The sequence below is a fragment of the Diuraphis noxia genome, unplaced genomic scaffold (genome assembly GCF_037042655.1).
Source record: "Diuraphis noxia isolate RWA-SAM2 unplaced genomic scaffold, SU_Dnox_SAM2 contig0001, whole genome shotgun sequence".
Lineage (NCBI taxonomy): Eukaryota > Metazoa > Arthropoda > Insecta > Hemiptera > Aphididae > Diuraphis > Diuraphis noxia.
The window spans coordinates 110,482,232-110,502,282 of NW_028301711.1; the positions used below are offsets into that span (position 1 = coordinate 110,482,232).

The 20,051-nt window shown below is 27.9% G+C and overlaps 5 protein-coding genes across 5 annotated transcripts; 2 read left to right on the forward strand and 3 right to left on the reverse strand.

The window, feature by feature from the left end:
* Positions 1 to 510: 510 nt before the first annotated feature.
* Positions 511 to 1,203, reverse strand: LOC149063294 (uncharacterized). Its single transcript, XM_089215604.1, has one exon. It carries the CDS (start codon positions 1,201 to 1,203, stop codon positions 511 to 513), a length of 693 nt encoding a protein of 230 aa, XP_089071730.1.
* An 8,846-nt stretch (positions 1,204 to 10,049) lies between these two features.
* Positions 10,050 to 10,994, reverse strand: LOC149063295 (uncharacterized). The gene has a single exon (XM_089215605.1). The coding sequence runs from the start codon at positions 10,992 to 10,994 to the stop codon at positions 10,050 to 10,052; it is 945 nt and encodes a 314-aa protein (XP_089071731.1).
* Positions 10,995 to 11,928: 934 nt separating this feature from the next.
* LOC149063296 (uncharacterized) lies at positions 11,929 to 12,921 on the forward strand. The gene is made up of 3 exons (XM_089215606.1): positions 11,929 to 12,546; positions 12,624 to 12,767; positions 12,868 to 12,921. Exons 1-3 carry the CDS (start codon positions 11,929 to 11,931, stop codon positions 12,919 to 12,921), a joined length of 816 nt encoding a protein of 271 aa, XP_089071732.1.
* A 2,828-nt stretch (positions 12,922 to 15,749) lies between these two features.
* Positions 15,750 to 16,496, forward strand: LOC149063297 (uncharacterized). The gene has a single exon (XM_089217678.1). The coding sequence runs from the start codon at positions 15,750 to 15,752 to the stop codon at positions 16,494 to 16,496; it is 747 nt and encodes a 248-aa protein (XP_089073804.1).
* Positions 16,497 to 18,430: 1,934 nt separating this feature from the next.
* On the reverse strand, positions 18,431 to 19,239 carry LOC149063298 (uncharacterized). The gene has a single exon (XM_089216875.1). It carries the CDS (start codon positions 19,219 to 19,221, stop codon positions 18,556 to 18,558), a length of 666 nt encoding a protein of 221 aa, XP_089073001.1. The 5' UTR covers positions 19,222 to 19,239; the 3' UTR covers positions 18,431 to 18,555.
* Positions 19,240 to 20,051: the final 812 nt, after the last annotated feature.

Genomic DNA, 20,051 nt, shown 5'->3' on the forward strand with positions numbered 1-20,051 from the left:
CGAATCGATTGTTATTATTTTGATTTTTAATTACCGTTGTGATTTTATCTTTCTCGTGTAGTTCAGATTATAATTATTTTATGTATTTTTATATAGTATTTTTAACATGTGAACCACTAGAAGTCACAACTATTATTATTCAAATATTTAAAATTCATAATCAGACTTCTAATTGTTCAACTGTCTCTGTTACTCTTCGTGTAGATATATGCCCAATTAAAATTACAAGAATCAAACACAGATCCCTTCTGATTATAAGATCTCTGTTAGAATTCTCATAATTCGTAATGACTGTACTAATATTCTCTTTTATAGCAGAAATTTAAATATTATATTTAATGATTTTACTAAATTACTTATACTTATTAAAAAAATTAAAATTTTTTTTTTTTTTTATATATATATTTAAATTAATTTTTTAAAATTAATCTAAATTAAACTTTATATTAATATTTATTAACTTTTGTAGTAGTATTTTTTCCTTTTGTGTATTTACTTTACATTGAACCCTTACGTATTTATATTTTTTTTTTTTTTTTTTTTTAAATGTCTTATTAGATTATCGTATTTCACTTTCCTTACCATAAAATCAAAAATACATTTTGTCAATTTTACATCAGTTCTCGGATCGTGAGCATACGTTAATCTATGTTTTTTATTACAAACCATCCCGTGTGTTTCCTCTAAATTCAATAGTCTTCCTGTTTTTTTGAATGTACCTATTTCGTACTCGAAGATTGTCTTTTTTGTATTTAAATTTTCTAACAATATTGTAAAAGTGCCATTGAATTTAGTGTCATAACACGTTATGTTTAATACTGGGAATCTGTTTATGTCTAATCTTTTTAAGACGTTTAAATCCGAATTTCCGTTCCAAAATACTACTACACTAGTTGTGTCTCCTTTTGTGATATAATTTTCAATAAATGACGGACTTAGGTTGTTTAGAGTTGATCTTAAACTTTTGTCTAGTTGTTCTAGGCATGCTTTTTGCAGTACTTCTTTGCATTTAAATATTCTTTTTATCTCCTTCTTGGACAACAGTAGTTCATGATTTTTCATTGGTCGTATTTCGTCATGAAGTGGCAAGAGGAGTGGTCTCCCTTCAAGTTTGCGTACCTTACACTTGTCCAAACTGTTTGATATCGCTCCTGATATCAACACCATACTCGTCCTATTCACCATTGAAAACTCAAAGTCCATTATCACGAACTTGTGTTACCTTTTTCTGTTACAATAAAGTTTCTCTATATAAGTTATTTTAAATTTTAAATTTAATAATTATGTTTCATAAAATAATGGCTTATATTCTAGTTATTATTCACTTAATCTATATTTTGGTTTTATAATTCTAAATTTATTATTATTATTTTTACTCAGGTATTATTTCTTATACTGATATTTAACATTTTATCATCGTTTGGCCAAATCCATGCCCTATCTCTAGTCTCATTGAAACTTTTAAGTGCTGAATTTGCCACTTTTTCGTAAATAACTAATTGCTCTATCGTCTCATCTCCTTTTAGTGTCGGTGGTTGCTCGTTCCAATAGAATATAGTCGCAACACCCACCGGCTTCTTTTTCTTTTCTCTGTTGACACAGATATGCAATCAGTTAATCACGTCTCTTACATTCGTTCATTTCTTTTACTTTTTATTATTCTATTATTTACCTCTAATTTAATGACTATTACACGTTTAGATTATTATACTTTATAATTATTTTTACTATTTTAATTTCCTATATATATTCTAGTTATTTATATTCCTATTGCGTCTAATACTATCATTTCTATTTCTAATTCTAAAGAAACATCCCATGTGGAATTTATTTCATTCACTTATTCTAATATTATTATTATTTTTCTTTTTAAATTTCCGTTACTTCAATTTCTGGTATTTCCATCAATTGTTGCATCGCATACCTATACCTGTTTCTATCTACGCATTTATATCTATTATGTAGTATCATTATTATTAACATTATTGTTATCAGGAACGTACCTGAAATAACATACATTATGTAACTAAATATTTTACTATTTCCCATTCTGGTATTATCTGTATTTTTTACATCCTTTTTTAAATTTTTTAATTGTATTATATATTTCTGTTCTGTTATATTTTCGTTATTATTATTGGTGGATTCTGTATAACCTAGTTCATATAATTCCGTATTTGTTGTTAAATCATTCTTAAACGTAGTTTGTTCCGTTACTTGTGGTATCGTTAAACTTGAATTATACATCATAGTTGTTATTTTAGATATGTTATTTGTAGTTAATATTTTATCAATGTTGGTACTATTGCTACTTAATGTTGTTATATTTATTTCCTCTTTATTTGTAGTTATGGTTACATTTTGATTTTTTAGTATATAATTTTCTGGTTTTAACGTTGTATATGTTTGTTTTTGTTTAGATATTACATAATCTGTGTAATTGTTTATTAATTTAAATTTTAGGAAATTGTATGTTACTGGTATTTTTATAGGTTCGTATTCCGTTCCATCTACACTTTTTATGTACATTGTACATTCTTTTTGTAAATAATATGTTAATGGTACTTCTACTAATTCAATGTCAAATAGTGGTGGATCTCTTATCATTATACATTTGATTCGTACTAAAGCTATGTTACATGGTTTTGCTAAAGGTAATTCGAATTCGTCGTCAAATTCACCCGATACATTTTTAATTTTTACATTGTCCTCATAACTATACGAAATTGTTGTTCCCACCACATAGTCTCCAATCGCTGTTTGTTGTCCTTTGACTGCCCATATGATCATTAATCTATAATATTATCAATTTAACTTATTATACTTATTTATATCTTATAATTACTCTTATTTCTAAATTAGTGTTTTTTTTTTTTTTTACAAGTTAACTTTATCTAAATAATACAACAAATCCTCTGGTTTTGGTACATGACCTATGTAACTTATTAAATCCCTGCAACGATATCTGTTTATATGTCCGTGTTTTTGTGTCATGTCATACATAAATCTCGTTATGTTTCGTATAATTATTTCTAATTCTTCTTCCGAGAAGACTTCATTTAGCATAAAATTTGCCATTTTTATGTGTTCTAATAAACATTTAGGTATTTGATTCTTTCCCACAGTACTGGTATCGTGTTCCCCAAGTATAATTCGTTTTTCCAATTCTATCACGAATCTTTTGTTCCTATTCCTACAATTAAAATAATAATTTTTTTTTTTTAATGTCAATTTTACTTAATTCTATTTATCTTAAATTTATATATTTATATTTGCTCATTATTATCGTAATATTTCTTTACATCATTTTTGTGTACCGTCACTTGTTTTCTGTTTCGTAAAATAATTATATTTTCCGTGTCTAACACGTCTAAAACTTCATATGGTCCCTTCCATAAAGGACTTAATTTATTTTTTTGTGTATTATCTTTAAGCAATATTAAATCTTTTACGTTATAATTTTCGTTATGCTCTTTTTTATCGTATTGTTTTTTCGATTTTATTTTCCTATTAATTAATCTTTCCCTAGCAACTTGGTGTGACAATTGCATTTTGTATTTTAAATCGTAAATATAGTCGTCATAATTATATCTAGGTTCCGGATTACACTTTAATTTAACTGGTATATCGATTTCTCTCCCGTATACTAACGCATATGGCTGATAATTTGTCGCCGTGTGTTCCATTGTGTTATATACAAACAATGCGTATGGTAATAATTTATCCCAGTTTTTTAAATCTTTATCTACGTAATGTCTTAGATATTCGGCTAGTGTCCTATGTGATCGTTCTAAACTACCGTTTGTTTGTGGATGGTAAGGACTCGAATTTATTTTATTTATTTTTAATAATTTGCATACTTCCGCGAAAATTTTACTAAGAAAATCTGTACCCTGATCTGTCAAAATTGTCTCTGGAAGACCGTGGACACAAACAAATCCTTCTACGAAAGCTCTCGCTACATTATTTGCTGTATGATTTTCAAGAGGTATTGCTAACGAATATTTCGATAAATCGTCCATCATTGTTAAAATATACGTATTTCCTGTTTCAGTGGTTAATAAAGGTCCTACAATATCTAAAAATATTTTTTCAAATGGTTTAGTACTTGTAGTAGTAATGACCATCGGACTCCTATGGTGTTTATTTGTATTTTTGTTCGTTTGACACGAAGGACAATTTTTTATATATTCTTTTACTTCTTCCTTTAAATTTGGCCAATTAAATTGTCTTTTTATCTTTTTTAATGTTCTGTGTATTCCACCGTGCCCCCCTAATTTAGAATCATGAAATTGTTTAAAAATTATTAATTTTTCTTCTTTAGTATATTCTAATTTAGAACAAATTATTATTTCTATATTTGTATTACGAAATACATATCGAATCATCGATCTCACTTTAGCCCATTCTAATCCATCTTTTCGTCCTAGTTGATTCATAGCTAGTTTACTTAAATTATGTTTCTGACAAAAATATTTTAAATTTAACAATGCTAAATGCATATTTTCATATGTTGTCAATTGTTTTTCTTTAGTTTTTGTTATTAAAAATATTATATACCTATCTTCATGTTTAAACTTTACGACATCGCCTAAGTCTTTATTTGCTTTTAATATTTTATCTTTTCCAAATTTTTGCTTCAGTTCGTAAATAATTCCTGATATAAAATTATAATATTTTTCTATCTCTGATACTATATGATACTCGCTTGGCGATTCTAATAATTCACCGTGTACTTCTTTTACGTTTTTATTTGTTATCATTATTGTTTCGAATTTTTCTAAAAATGTTGCGTAACTTTCTTCTTTAATTTCGTTAATATTATACATTCTGCTTAATGCGTCTACGTTCGAATTTTGTACTCCCGGTTTATATCTAATTTCATAATTATATTGTTCAAGTTCAATACGCCATCTCGCTAATTTGGACAAGGGATCTTTTAAATTAAATAACCATGATAATGGTCTATGATCAGTAAATATTATAAATTTTCTGCCATATAGATAAGGTCTAAATTGTTTTACTCCGAATATTATTGCTAAACATTCTAGCTCTGTCGTTGAATAATTTAATTCCGATTTGTTTAATGTTCGTGATGCATAAGAAATTGGTAAGTCACTCCCTATTTTGCCTTGTGATAAAATTGCCCCTCGTGCTTTACCACTAGCATCGGTTGTAAGTATGAATTCTTTTGTAAAATCTGGGTATTGCAAAATTGGTTCTGAACAAAGTATTGTTTTTAATTTATCAAAAGCTTGTTGGCATTTGTCATCCCAATTAAATTTTACGTCCTTCTTTAAAAGATTTGTCATCGGATTAGCTATAGAACTATAATTATTTATGAATTTTCGGTAGTAACCGCTAAGTCCTAAAAAACTTTTAATTTGTTTAACATTTTTCGGTGTCGGAAAATTCATAACTGAAGTAATTTTATTTGGATCTGGTTTAATTCCATGCTCTGAAATTATATGACCTAAAAATAAACATTCCTTTTTAAGAAATTCGCATTTATCTGGTTCTATTTTTAAATTATGAATACGTAATCGTTCGAATACATCGATTAATTTTTTATTGTGATCATTCAAATTTTTCCCATATATAATTATATCATCTAAATATACGAGACATTTTATACCTATTAAACCTGCCATCACATTAGTCATAGCCTTAGCAAATGTACTTGGTGCGGACGCAAGTCCCATACTCATACGTTTATAATGATAGTGTCCTTGACTTGTCGAAAAAGCTGTAAGTTCCCTAGAATCTTTAGATAACGAAATTTGGTGGTACCCACTCTTTAAATCTACTATGGAAAAGAGTTGGCACTGTCCTAATTGATCTAATATTTCCGTAATATTTGGTAAAGGGTGAAATTCATTTATAGTTACATTATTGAGTGCTCTAAAATCTATAACTATTCTAAATTTTTCTTTTCCCGACGCATCAGATTTTTTCTTTACTAATAATAGTGGTGCATTAAAAGGACTCATAGATTTTTCTATAATATCATCCCGTTCCATTTGTTCTATTTGTTCTTGAATTATTTTTTGTTGTGAAAAAGGGATACGATACGGTCGTTTGTGAATAGGTGGAGTGTCTTTAGGTATTTTAATTACGTGTTCCGCTGCTGTTGTTATTGTTAAATAATCATTTTCTAAATGAAATATGTCGGCATATTGTTCACAAATTTTTATTATCGATTCGCGTTCTTCCGAATTTAAATGGTCGTTCCTAATTAAATTCCTTATTTTATTTACGCGTTCATTATTATTTTGTATATTATTTATTTCATTAATGTCAGTGTCAATGTCGTATTCGTATGATATTCTATTAACTTGACCTACTTTTATATCCTGTCTCGCCTCCGATATATTTAACACACTTATTATAATTTTCCCGTCCCTGACTGTATTATATATATTAGCACAATATACATCTGCTGATAACTGTTGCTTATTTATTAAAATATTTTTATTATTCATGTTTTTATCTGCAATGTTAATCGATACTATTGTTTCCGTTCTAGGTTCTAAACTAAAACATATTTTATCATCATTTATTTCATCATTATTTTTTATTGTTAAAATATTATTTGCAATATCTATAACTGCATTATTATCTACTAAAAATGTATGTCCTAAAATGCCATCGCCTTCAACCGGAAATTGCTTATTCAATACTTGAAATTCTGTTATAAATTCTTTTTTATCAATTATTAATTTAATTTTAGTTTTTCCTATAGTCGGTACTATTTTTTCATTTATCCCTTTTAAATATATTTTCTGATTTTCGTCTATTACCGTTTTGCCTATTAATTTATTTATCTTAACAATATTTAAATCGCTACCTGTGTCTAATAATAACTTAATTGTTTTTGTACTAAAATTAGGTGATTCTACTGTTACGTGATTATTATATATTACGGTTGTTACATGTAAACATTGTTTAATGGCGATTCTGCGTCTATTATCTCCTGCACCAACCTGACGCCCTGAGTTGGCACCATCGAGTTTTTTGAAACATTAGAATTATTCCTTTCATTACGTAATTTAGTATAACAGTTTACAATTTCATGCCCCACTTTATTGCAATAGCTACAATGTAGTTGTCCATTATTATTATTAATTGTACGCGTATTATTATTTGCATTTTGTTGCCTATTATTGGTACCGAACTGTCTATCATTGTTTTGCCTTGGTAATCTACAATCTCTTGCTAAATGACCATTCTTTCCACAATTATAACATGCATTATTATTAATATTATTATTATTATTATTAGTTTCATATTCTGATTATTATAACACTGATTATTATTATTAGCAAAATTTTGTCGTCCATACCCGTTATATCCGCCACGATTAAAACTTCGATTAAAATTATTATAACCGTTACTACGTCTGAAATTATTATTATTATTATTGTTATATCCGTTATTCTGACCACCATAGTTATTGTTACCGCGATTAAAATTTTGACTATTATTATTTTGTTTGAAATTATTTCCCGATGTATTACTATTTCCGTTTAAATTTTGTTTTTCTAAATCTTTTTGTAATTTTTCCATTTGTAAGTTAGCATTATGTTCCATTTCCTCATCTTTTGCGAATTATCGCATAGCAGTTTCTAACGTTTTTGGATCCCTAGCTTTTAGTGCTAAATTTAAATGTTTCGGTAAACCGTTTACAAAAATTATTAATGCTTGATTTTTAAGTTGTTTTTTATATACTTTGCTTTCCTCTTCTGTCATATCTTTCGAACCTTCCTTACATAATTTATAAAATAATTCCTCAACTCGTCCTGCGAAACTGCTTACGTCCTCATTTTCTTTCATACGCGCGAAATTTAATCCTATTGTTAACGTTCTCTCAGATGCTCTATGTTCAAATACTCCCTTTAAAATTGACTTTATATCCTCCCATTTTTCTGTGTCCCTATATTTTGTTGCCTCTAGTGCATTACCTGCTAATTTCGAGTTTATTATTTTTATTAATAATTGTAAATTACTTTTATCTACCGATTTTACCGCGATATCACATGTATTAATAAATTCTGATACATTCTTTGCTCCTGTACACACCGGAATCAAAGCTGTGGCTTTATCTATATCCATTTCAGCCATTGTTTTTATTTTTTTCGTTCGAGTTATGTTTGGTAATTGTACGTGTACTACCCCTTTGTCAGTTCGTAAACCTGTTCGTTTCTTTATTGTATTATCACTATCACTTGCTGGACTTAAAGACTTAAAAGTTAAATTTAAAAATTCTTTATCTTTAACTGCTCTTAAATATTTTTCCCTATCACAATCTTGTGAATATTTATACTCTTCTGGTATATCTAAATTAATTAATGTTTGTTCTGTTTTAACGATATTTGTCTTTGTTTGGACTACTACAGCCCCCTCGTTGTTGTCTACTTGAACACCTACGTCTCTAGTTTCGTCGTCAGATGTTACTAATATGCTTCCTGTCAAAATATCTTGTATTTCCCCTGAATTTTTATTCATCAATATATTTTTTATTCATTTAAATTTTGAAAAATAATTTTATTTATTTCATAAAAATAACATTTATTCTTCCCTCAATAACTTTCTAATATTTATTCTTATTTATTTATTCAACTATATATTTAATATATTTTATTTTCTAAATACCTTTATTCTCAACTTCGATTTCTATACTTAATATTACTTTTATTATTTATTCGATTCCATAACACGTCATTTATTATATTAAAAAAAAATCGTGTTCCGCGATGTTTTTGTTTTATATTACGTATTTATTTTATATCAGTTTTACTATAAACTGCACTCACACTAACGCATTAATTATATCATTACTACTATTAAATATTACGCCACTATGTTATAATTAAATAATTAAATTAATATATCGCAAAACTACTTATAAACTTATTTATTATTATTTTTATTAAATCTTAATTAATAATTCTAATTCAAATTTATTTAAACTATTATAACTTATTCTAGACTACTTTAATTTATTTATTATACTATTTTTACTTAATGTGGACTATATTTATGCTATTAGATTTATCTAATATTATATACTATTATATATCTAATATTATATACTATTTAAATCTAATTCGAACCGGTTCTAAAATTACTTTCTTTCACTTCAAAATTTTATTTCTTATTATTCTCAATTATTTTCTCTATACTTCAATTATTCATTTACCATTTATCATTTATCATTTATCATATATCATTTATCATTTATTCATCATTTTTCTATAATTTCCTTTTTACTATATATTCAATATCTATTCTCAATAAACTGTGCGCGCACACATTATATATATCTTTTTCAACAAAATCTCATAATTATTCTCAATATTTATTCATAAAACTAAGGACTTATTTTCTCGCCTTTCTAAAATTCCAAATTAATTCTCAATTATCAACATATAAGGTCTTACCTCTTGCCTTCCAAAAAAATCACTATTATTTATTTCAATTACTATATATCATAAGGTCTTACCTCTTGCCTTCTCAAAAAATCACAATTATCAATATCCCAATTACTTTATAATCTAAGGTCTTATTTCTTGCCTTACTAAAAGTCTCAATTATTTCATTTCATTTGTCAGAACTCCGTGGGACACCCTGTATATTATTTTTCAGAGTTTGGATCACACATTCACAAATTGAACATTTGATAACACTGTATGAACTGTAATGTCTAATTTTATACTTTTTCATCAAATGTTGAAATTTAATATTATAAAATTCTGTACCATTATCTGTTTGTAACAATTTTGGATGAGCTTTTTTCAATATATTAAACATACCTTTTGTACATTCCTTTGATGTTTTATTTTTCAACGCCTCAACCCATACATACTTACTATATGTATCTATGACAACTAAAATATACTTAAAACCATTATTTTGTCTAGAATGAGGTTGCATGTCTATTAAATCAGCTTGCCAGAGGTCATCAATAAACCGCGTTACCACACTACGTCTAGGATATATTTTTCTAGCTGGTCTATGTAGCTCATTAGCTATAGCCTCTAATGTTGTCATTATACTATAATATCTCTCTCACGTAGTTCTTCTAAAATAGATATAATTTCATTATTATCACCAGTATTACCAACACTTTGTGATGATTTTATAAGATTTAATCTAGTTACTAGTTCATTCGGGTCGTCATAATAAACTAATTGTGTTTGCGGCATTACATCTTTATATAAACCAGAACCTTGCTTTGACTGTGGTGTTGAAGTAAAACTAAACATATTTTCAACTGTGGGAGCTGTAACCATAGAACTGTTTGCATCTGGATAAAAATCAAATTTTCTATTTTCTATGGTTGTATCGTTATTACTTTTTTTAGCATTTTTACTAGATAAAAGATCCTTAATTGGTGTTAAGTCAATTTGAGGAATTCTAGATTTATTAAGTTTAGTTATTTGCTCGTTTAACTGTTTTTCTTCATATTTCATTCGTTCGTATAGAGGTTTTACAACAGTTGACCATTTTTGAAACTTTGAGGTTTTAGGTTTCCCATCTGCTTTTAAATGAACTCCAGTAGTTTTCAAAATGTCGTAATAGTTTTCTATATCTTCTACAGTTGTTTTTTTTGGTTCCTTCTCACATAATAAAGACCATAGTCCTACAGTCCATGGATAGTAACTATCAAGCAACTGTAAGTTACCATGACTAAAAACTACAGAGTGTTTTCCTATTTTATATGAATCACTAGCTTGATCATAATGCAAACCATAAGATTTATCATAACGTTTTATTACATGACGTTTATTATCTAAAAAATTTGTAAATGATGGATCTAACTCAACGTCATCATCTTCATCACTAGAGCATACAGTTTCTGTTTTTATTAGTTCAGTTGGTTGTGAGTTACATTGTATATTTTTTTCTGTCTGTGCACTCAGTGGCTCGATTATTGGTTTAAATACTTCGCGGTAATAGTTGTCAGAATCTATAACACCACGTTTCATTTCCATTATTTTTCGTTTAATATTCTTTTTTGATGCTATTAAATTTTCCAGCAAAACTTTTTCTTTGTTCATTGTGAATAATAAACACAAGATAACTGTATCGTATGACTACTAATAACACTATGTAGATAACAACAGTGTTACGTTATATTTATATATATATATATTATTTAAGTACACATGTACTTAAAATTTGTTTATTTCAATAAACGTATGAAAACCGCATCTATATCTTCCTTCATTCAGTTCCCGCGTTTTATCGATAACCAAAAACCCGTAGTCGCTGCGATTCCAACAAAAATGAGAAATTTTCCGAAATTCTAAGAAATCCATATCTGCAGACGAATGATCGTTGAATACATGCCGTAAATTTGTATCATCTTGCTTCAGTATCATTAAAAAGTTTGAGTTATCTCTTACTAGCTGTTTTGATATTTTAGAATATGTTTGTGCTAAAAAAAATACAGAGCTAGCACCTGAATGTCTGCCAATGCTGAAGTATTCTCTGATTATAGATTGTGGACCACATATTACATCATCGAAAATTATTATAGAATTCTCCTTAGTCATGTTTGGTTTTATAACCTTATCAGCGCTTGTAAATATGAAAAAATTAGCTTCTTGTATATCATCTATTATTTTTTTCAATAAAACATATTTTTCCTGATTAGAAGTTTTAGAGTATAAATAAATATTTTCAAATCTTAACCCGTTTGCATGGGTGATCAGATTATACATTATATTTGTTTTTCCTGATCCGCTGGGATCGACTAATATAGCACGTATAGTATCAGGCAATAACGAACCGTGTCTTGATTGTTTTTTTATCATCTGAAGATCTACATTTATAACATCTAATTTATCTTTCTGATCAATCAAATCCATTTTTATTTCCTTATAAATACTCTAGAATTTTTCAATTGATAATCAGTCATAGATGATGTGTTTAACTCAAAAGTGTAAATCAGATAAGACTGGTAAAGGATTAGTAAACTTCCTTATAAATAGCCTCCCAGTTGAAGCCCATGTGCCAGGCTATAAATATTGTGGTCCAGGTACGAAATTGAAAAAGAGACTAGATCGCGGTGACAAAGGAATAAACCCATTGGACGCTGCTTGTCGTGATCACGATATTGTGTATGCAGCGAGTAAAAATTTAGACGATAGACATAAAGCTGATAAAGTGTTAGAAAATCGTGCCTGGGAAAGATTTAAAGCAAAAGACACTCCTAGAAAAGAGAAATTAGTAGCGTACGCGGTAACAAACGCGATGAAAGCTAAAAGAAAAATAGGTATGGGTTGTAAAGGTAAACGGAAACGTGTTACAAAAAACAATAGTATGCTAGCTGTGAAGAAAAAAAGAACCTCGAAGAAAAATAATAGTGGTAAAAGACTGATTTTACCACCGAGACAAACAGGAGATGTAATTCCCTTAATACCTATATTTGCAGGATTGTCGGCACTTGGTAGCTTAATGTCTGGAGGTGTTAGTGTGTATAATGCAATTCAAAATTCAAAAAGAAAAAAAGGTAGTGGCCTAAATTTAAACAAAAACAAGGTATGTAAAAAAAACTGTTAAATACGCTACCTGACAGACCACTTTCGTCAGAAGATATTATAAAATGTATAACCAAGTTGAAAATCAATCATTTCCGTGGAGTGTTTTCACGTGATAACTTGCCTAAAAAACCATATGTAAATGAATGTGGTATATTAAACTTGGACATTTCTTCAGGCGATGGGAGCCATTGGGTAGCGTTTCATAAAAATAAAGATAAAGTCATATATTTTGATAGTTTTGGCGATTTACCTCCACCAATTGAATTACAACGTTATTTTAAAAAGTTTAAAATAGTATATAACTATACTAACTATCAAGATTTCAATTCATTCAACTGTGGACATTTATGTCTTGAATTTTTATTATGCATGAATCTGTCACATTAAGCTTGACTGGAAACACAACTTTATTATCCACGAATTATTTCCCGCCTCTTAACGTTTACGAGGATTCGGAAATAGCTTTGTTATACAGGGTGATTTTTTTATCATGAACCAGTTAATATCTCGGTAAGTATTAGGAATTTTAAAATAATTTTTTTTTTAAACTTTCTAGGTTTTACTATTTTACACTGTGTTACAATTTTCATAATTTTAACTACCTCCCTTATTAGATAAAACACTATCAACTTTAGATTTTCAAATGGTAATACCTATTTTTAATAACGAAAATCTATAAACATACTGAAAAAAATAATTTTAACGTTTACAGAATTTTATTTGAGTAATTAGTTTGCGACTTATTAATGCTTAAATATTCGTTCAATTTGCTGCTACTGGGCAATTTTACAAACCCAACAGTAAAAACCAGAAGTCAAAATGAAATTTTATCTCAATTTAACAATACCCATAACGGTCATTATCGATAATAACAAGATAGATAAACAATACCAATAAAAAAAAAAAAAAAAAAAAAAGGTGTCTTATCATCACTCCCACCCGAACGCCAAGTGTCGGTGAACGACTAGCCAGCAGAAGCGCAGCTGTATCAGCTATAAAGTATAAAAATAACATTTTAACATTTTACACTTTACCATCATGGTTACAAAATATATCACTGGTTACTGATTCCTGGTATACGATCTTATCACGTATTAGTAGATAGACGATAATAAATGTCGGTAAACCGTTTCTGAAAACATGTGGTTAATCGTTATTCGTTAATGTTAGTTTTCCATTATCAAGTATGGAATATTAATTATAAATTAATTACTATTCTTTGACTGTTTAACCAAAGAAAACGTTTTAAGTAAATACTATGTTATGTCGTTATGTGTATTATTTAAAATATAAATTTAAAGGTTAAGCCAATTATTCCAATGCATACCATACCACGAATAATAATACGTATCTTAATTCGTGATGCATACCTGTTATATTTTTTGATCGTGTTTTAATGTTGTATTTTGGTTAACAAATTTGAATTTAATTAAAAATATACCTCTTTCCAATCAGTAATATTATAAGGTATTTGGGAATCAGATTTCGTACTTTGCCGACACCTTATTTGTATAATTTATTGGTAAGTTCAATCCAAATTTAATATATTAGAATTTTATTTATTTTTTTATTAAATGATTTATACATATTATTGACAAATAATAACCATGGTTCAAATATTTTAATTTTATTTCAGTGGCAATTAGTAGAGTTTATATGATTAATCAAAAAATACAATGAACTATATGACTAGAAAGTTTAATTTGACCAGCAATTAATGCAAATTTACATTGCTTGCTACTGGTATCCGATGACTATAAATTAATATGGAATAAAAGAATAAAATATCCATATTTCTTTACATATTATATTTTAATCTTTAAACAATCTAAACAAATTATTATGTAAGTATGAATTTTTTTTATAAAATAAATAATTTGATATTTATCATAATTTTTGCTTATATTTTAGAAAATTAATTTTGTTTTCTTTCAAATTTCAATTGCAATTTGTAGTACTAACTTTTAATTCAAATATTTATAACAAGATTGGATGAACAAATACAATTTGTTATTGTGGTTAGTCACAGCATAGTACATCTCAACTGATAACTTAATAAGTATGAATAAACAATTTTTTTATACAATAAATCATTTCTATAAATAACTTAATGTTTTTTTTTCAGTTTCATTCAGATGAAAAAAGAAAACAGCGTAGCATCAAGACCGCAACTACTTCTATATTTGTAACATTTGTTGATTGTCACATTAATTGTTAATTTTATGTTTAAATAATTAAGTTAAGTTAAGTTATTGATTTACTATTTTCTATAATTAGGGCTATGGAGTTTTTATTAACCTAAATTGGTAAATTGAAAATTTTTTTTGAATACGGTAGTGCCAGTTTTACGTAATATTAAAAGATTTTTATATCATAAAATATTAATTAAAAATTAACATAATTTCAAAAATAAGTGTAAAATTGAATAATTTTTTAAAACATCCATAGCCCTAAAAATATGTTGCAATCTAGAGTAGATAATACATATAAAGTATGTTTAATGTTCATTTAATTTTTATTAATTTATCTAGGGTAGTGGACATGTTAAGTGTTAATATTTTTTATTAGTTATGACCTTACCCAAATCCTGCAATAACTTGCACTACGGAAATTTGTTCATACTCTAGTAAAATTATTGATAACTAATGTGTTTATTTCCTTAGATAATTTAGTAATGAATTAATGTCCATTATTTGTCTATTCACACACAACTACACAAGTTATTTTTAATATGAAATGCAAATTATACACTATATAAAAAAAATATCCCTGAATATTTAATATTTATAAATGGAAAGTCGGGTAGGCACTATGAACAATAGTATAGCATCTGTTTTTGGATTTGAAAAGAGGACCTATGGACCATTACATGAAGATCTTCGCTCGAGAAAAGCTGCTAATTTAAACACAATTAACTCTATAAAAGTAATGTGTAATATAGCACATGGGTCATTCAACAACCAACTTCAAAGTCATTCAATATATGAGTTTTTCCCTAGTGGAAGAACTGTATCGAAAGTAGTTCATTCACCACCAAATTTGATATATTACAGATTAAACAAAACAGACATTAATTCAATAAGTTTGCAGTTAGTTGATCAAAACAATAATCCGATCGATAACTTTAATGAGACATTGACAGTTGTTCTGCATATTAAACGCCACGAGCTTCATTATTAAATTTATATCTCAGATATTAGGATGTACGAGTCAGTCACTTTAAGTTTAACCGTGGACAAAACCATATTATCTGCAAATTATTTTCCGCCTATAAACCTTTACGAAGACTCAGAAATTGCTTTGTTATGTTTACAGTCATTTAATTCATTCCCAAATATTAATGAAAATAATAATACATTTTCTATAGAAATAGTTGACGATGAAAACAATAATGATATGATGCCTATGATGTGTCATATTAAATTGGAAGAGGGATGTTATGAAATTGAAGATATTAATCAACGAATTAAGAAGCAAATATATGTCTATAATAGTGAAAACTTAACCAAATTAAGATTCGAAATTTCGGTTGATCCTAATGATTTCAGATCGTATATAAAATGTAATGGGATACTACACTTTGAGATTCCATATAGTATGGCACCTGTATTCGGTTTTGAAAAAAGACAATATAAATCAGAGTATGCAATTCATCGATCGGAAAAAGCAGTAAATTTAAACACAATTAATTCTATAAAAGTATTGTGTAATATAGCTCAAGGATCATTCAGCAACCATCTTCAAAGTCATTCGATTTACGAGTTTTTCCCGAGTGGAAGGACAGGATCTAAAGTAATTCAGTCACCGCTAAATTTAGTATATTACAAATTGAATAAAACAAATATTGATTCGATAACCGTTCAGCTAGTTGATCAAGATCATAATCCGATTGATAATTTTGGTGAGGCATTGACAATCGTGTTACATATTAAACGTTACGGATCTTGATATGGGATTAAAATTCAATATAAATCCGCTACTTCGGATCAGTTCAACTAGTCATAAGACTAAAGTGGTATCGGTAACATAAAATAAAGTAAAAAAATTGACGTTGAAAAATAAAAAAATTTTGCAAGCTCTAGGTTATCAATTAAAACAGAATGCCTGAAAGTGATATTTTAGATATAAGTTCACGGTACGAGACGGATTCTAAAATAACGAAAATTGAATATCATTCATATACACCGTACACAACATCGTTTAATAATAATGATGAAATACGGATATCAGTACAGCAAACAGATGTTTATCCGTATCTACATGAGAGCTTTATTTATTTAGAAGGAATAATATCTGATCCTGATAAAGTGAAACTGTGTAATAATGGTTATTCATACCTCTTTGAACAAATTCGATTAGAAATAAATGGAATAGAAGTAGATAGCACACGTGTTCTTGGAATCACAAGCTCGCTGAAAGGATTCTTATCTTGTACACCAGATAACTATAATTGTTACGAAAATTCTGGCTGGAATTTTAAAAATGGATCACAAATAACAAACGATAAAGGTGAATTCAGTGCTTGCATTCCATTGAAATATTGGTTAGGTCTGTTTGAAGATTATAAAAAAATATTAGTAAATTCAAGATTGGAATTAATATTAACTCGAAGTCATACTGATTTAAATGCGTTAAGCCTTAAAAGTGATGTAGTTGCTGCTTTAGGTAAAGTTGTATTAAATAAAATAGTCTGGAAGGTTCCGCATATTACTGTTGATGATGAAGAAAGGTTAAAGTTATTGAAACTTGTAGAAAAAGAAAAAAGTTTGTTTATTCCTTTTAGATCTTTCGAAACTTTTGAATATCCTGAACTCGGAACTACTAAAAAAGTAGTATGGAACTTGAAAACCGCTTCAAAATTAGAAAAACCACGATTTATTATAATTGGATTACAAAAAGGTCGTAAAAATACAATAACAAAAGATTGTAGTATATTCGACCATTGTAGTCTAACGAACGTTAAAGTATTTCTAAACTCGATTGCATATCCGTATGATAATTTGAATTTAGATTTTTCAAAAAATAATTTTACATTATTATATGATATGTATACATCATTTCAAGAATCGTACTATGAAAAAAGTATACGGAACCCTATATTGAGTCCATCTACTTTTCTATCAAACGCACCCATCATAGTTATTGATACTTCAAAACAGAATGATTCGGCAACAGCCTCAGCAGTGGATGTTCAATTGGAAATTGAAGCATCGGAATCCCTTACAGGTGTAACTGCTTATTGTTTATTAATTCATGATCGTATTGTAGAATATGTACCTTTTACTAGAGAAGAACTGATGATAAGAAAGAAGAATTGCGAAGAAATCTAACAACTTCAGAGAAAATAAACGATATCGAAATGAATTATAAATAATTATATTTTTGATATACATTTTTTGTAATTAAAAATAATCATAAAACGTATTTACAACCCTTTGATGTACATTTTTTGGCTTGAATATCAGTCTACACTCTACAGCCACAATGGTTTACCAAAATTTATAGATCATTTTAAAAATACACCAATGCCGGGTATCAAAAATTATGCTATAATATGATATATTTTTGGTTAATAGTTATATTAATAATATATTTTTTTTTTTTTTTTGTTTGTACTTATATAATAATAAAGATTGTGTTAGTAGTACATGTATATTCCATTAATTGTTTATTTATTTGATTAACATAATTGTCCTATAATACTAATAATAATATTTTCTCATAACCATAGTTTACATTATTTTTTTTTTCATTCATTTTTTTTTTTTTTTTTTTTATAACAATATTAATAAAGTTCCTCTAACTAACTTATCCCTTTAATTTAATTCCCTTAACCATACATTCTATTTGTTTTAAGTGTATATATATATATTTTAGTTTATAGGTACTATCCGGTTTTTCCGGTGTTCTTTATCTATTCCAACCTATGGACATATCCGTTACGACTCTTTTGCATAGGTCTCAAGTCGTAGCGGTCCATCCATAGTTTTCTATTCTCTACCTATAGTTATCTAAAATGTTTAATTAAATTATCATACCCCATTTTTCTTATTACGTGGTCAAATATACATTTTGTAAATTGTACATCAGTCCGAGGATCATGGGCATGTGTTATATTATGCGTCTTTTTACAAACTACATCATGCGTTTCTTGGAGGTTCAGTAATCTCCCTATTTTGTCGAACTTTCCGATATCGGTTTCGAATACTATCTCTTTATTTGCTAGTTTTTCTAACCTTATACTGAAATTTTGGTCGAACCTCGTGTCGTAACAAGTAATGTTAAGAACCGGAACCTGGTCTATTTTTAATTTATGTAATACTCTTACATCCGAATGTCCGTTCCATAGTACGATTATATTAATTTTATCTCCATGTGCTAAATATTCCTCTATATATTCCTTATCTAAATTATTTAATTCTGTGTTTAAACTTAACTCTAACTGTCCTAAGCAAGTATCTCTCAACACTTCTTTACATCTAAAAATACGTTTAATTTCTTTTCTTACTACCACAACCTCTCGGTCCAATATAGGTCTGACCTCCGTGTTGGTTGGTAGTATTAACGGTCTTCCTTCCAATTTCCTTATTTTGTATCTGTCCAAACTATTGGATATGGCCCCGGATATCAGAACCATATCAGTCCTATTTATCATCGAAAATTCAAAATCCATGATGACAAACTTGTGTGTTTCTTTTCTGTTGATTAAGTTAATAGGTCATTATTTTTAATATGTATAGTTTTAAATCTATTTTTACCCCCTATTTTATACTATACTTTATTATATTATACTTATATCTTATTTACGAATTATACTTAATTATTATTTTTATATTTTTTTTTTTTTAATTTTATTACTTTCTAATATTAATTATTTTACATTTCCCTTACAGTAATTTAATCTTTTATTCTTGGTGGAGATAAGGACAATCTGTCCGGTGTATCCCCCAGTAGTGGACTTTTAGGTCTTTCTTCCGCAATTATCGGTGTATCAACATAAAATGTACTTCGACTTGTTGGTATAGGGTGTGGAGTTATATTATATCGTGGTTTAATCGGTTCCCAAGTGTTTAATCTACACTTATACGTTATATATATAAATAACAATAGTATTGTCGCAAAGGTCATCAATCCTATTATTATATATATCAGGTAATTATTATTTTCATTATCGGTCACATGTCCCGATTGCCTAAATATTTCGTCATCGATCATACTTTGTACGTTGTCTAAAGAATGTATTAAATCATTTACGTTATCTAATTTATGTGAATCATGTCTGGTCTTTATATTAGGTAGATTCAAGTTTTTAATTTGCCTAGGAAGCGTTGCTACCAACTTCCCTTCCCCTACTCGTGGTATAAAGTTAACGTAGTATTTAGATTTAATGTCTCTCGTTGGATTCAATATGATATCTTCGGCATATGCCCTACAGTCTTGATTTAGTTTGATTAACGCCTGATGTTTTAGCTTTACTATATATGGTTCTCTATTTCCTTGGCA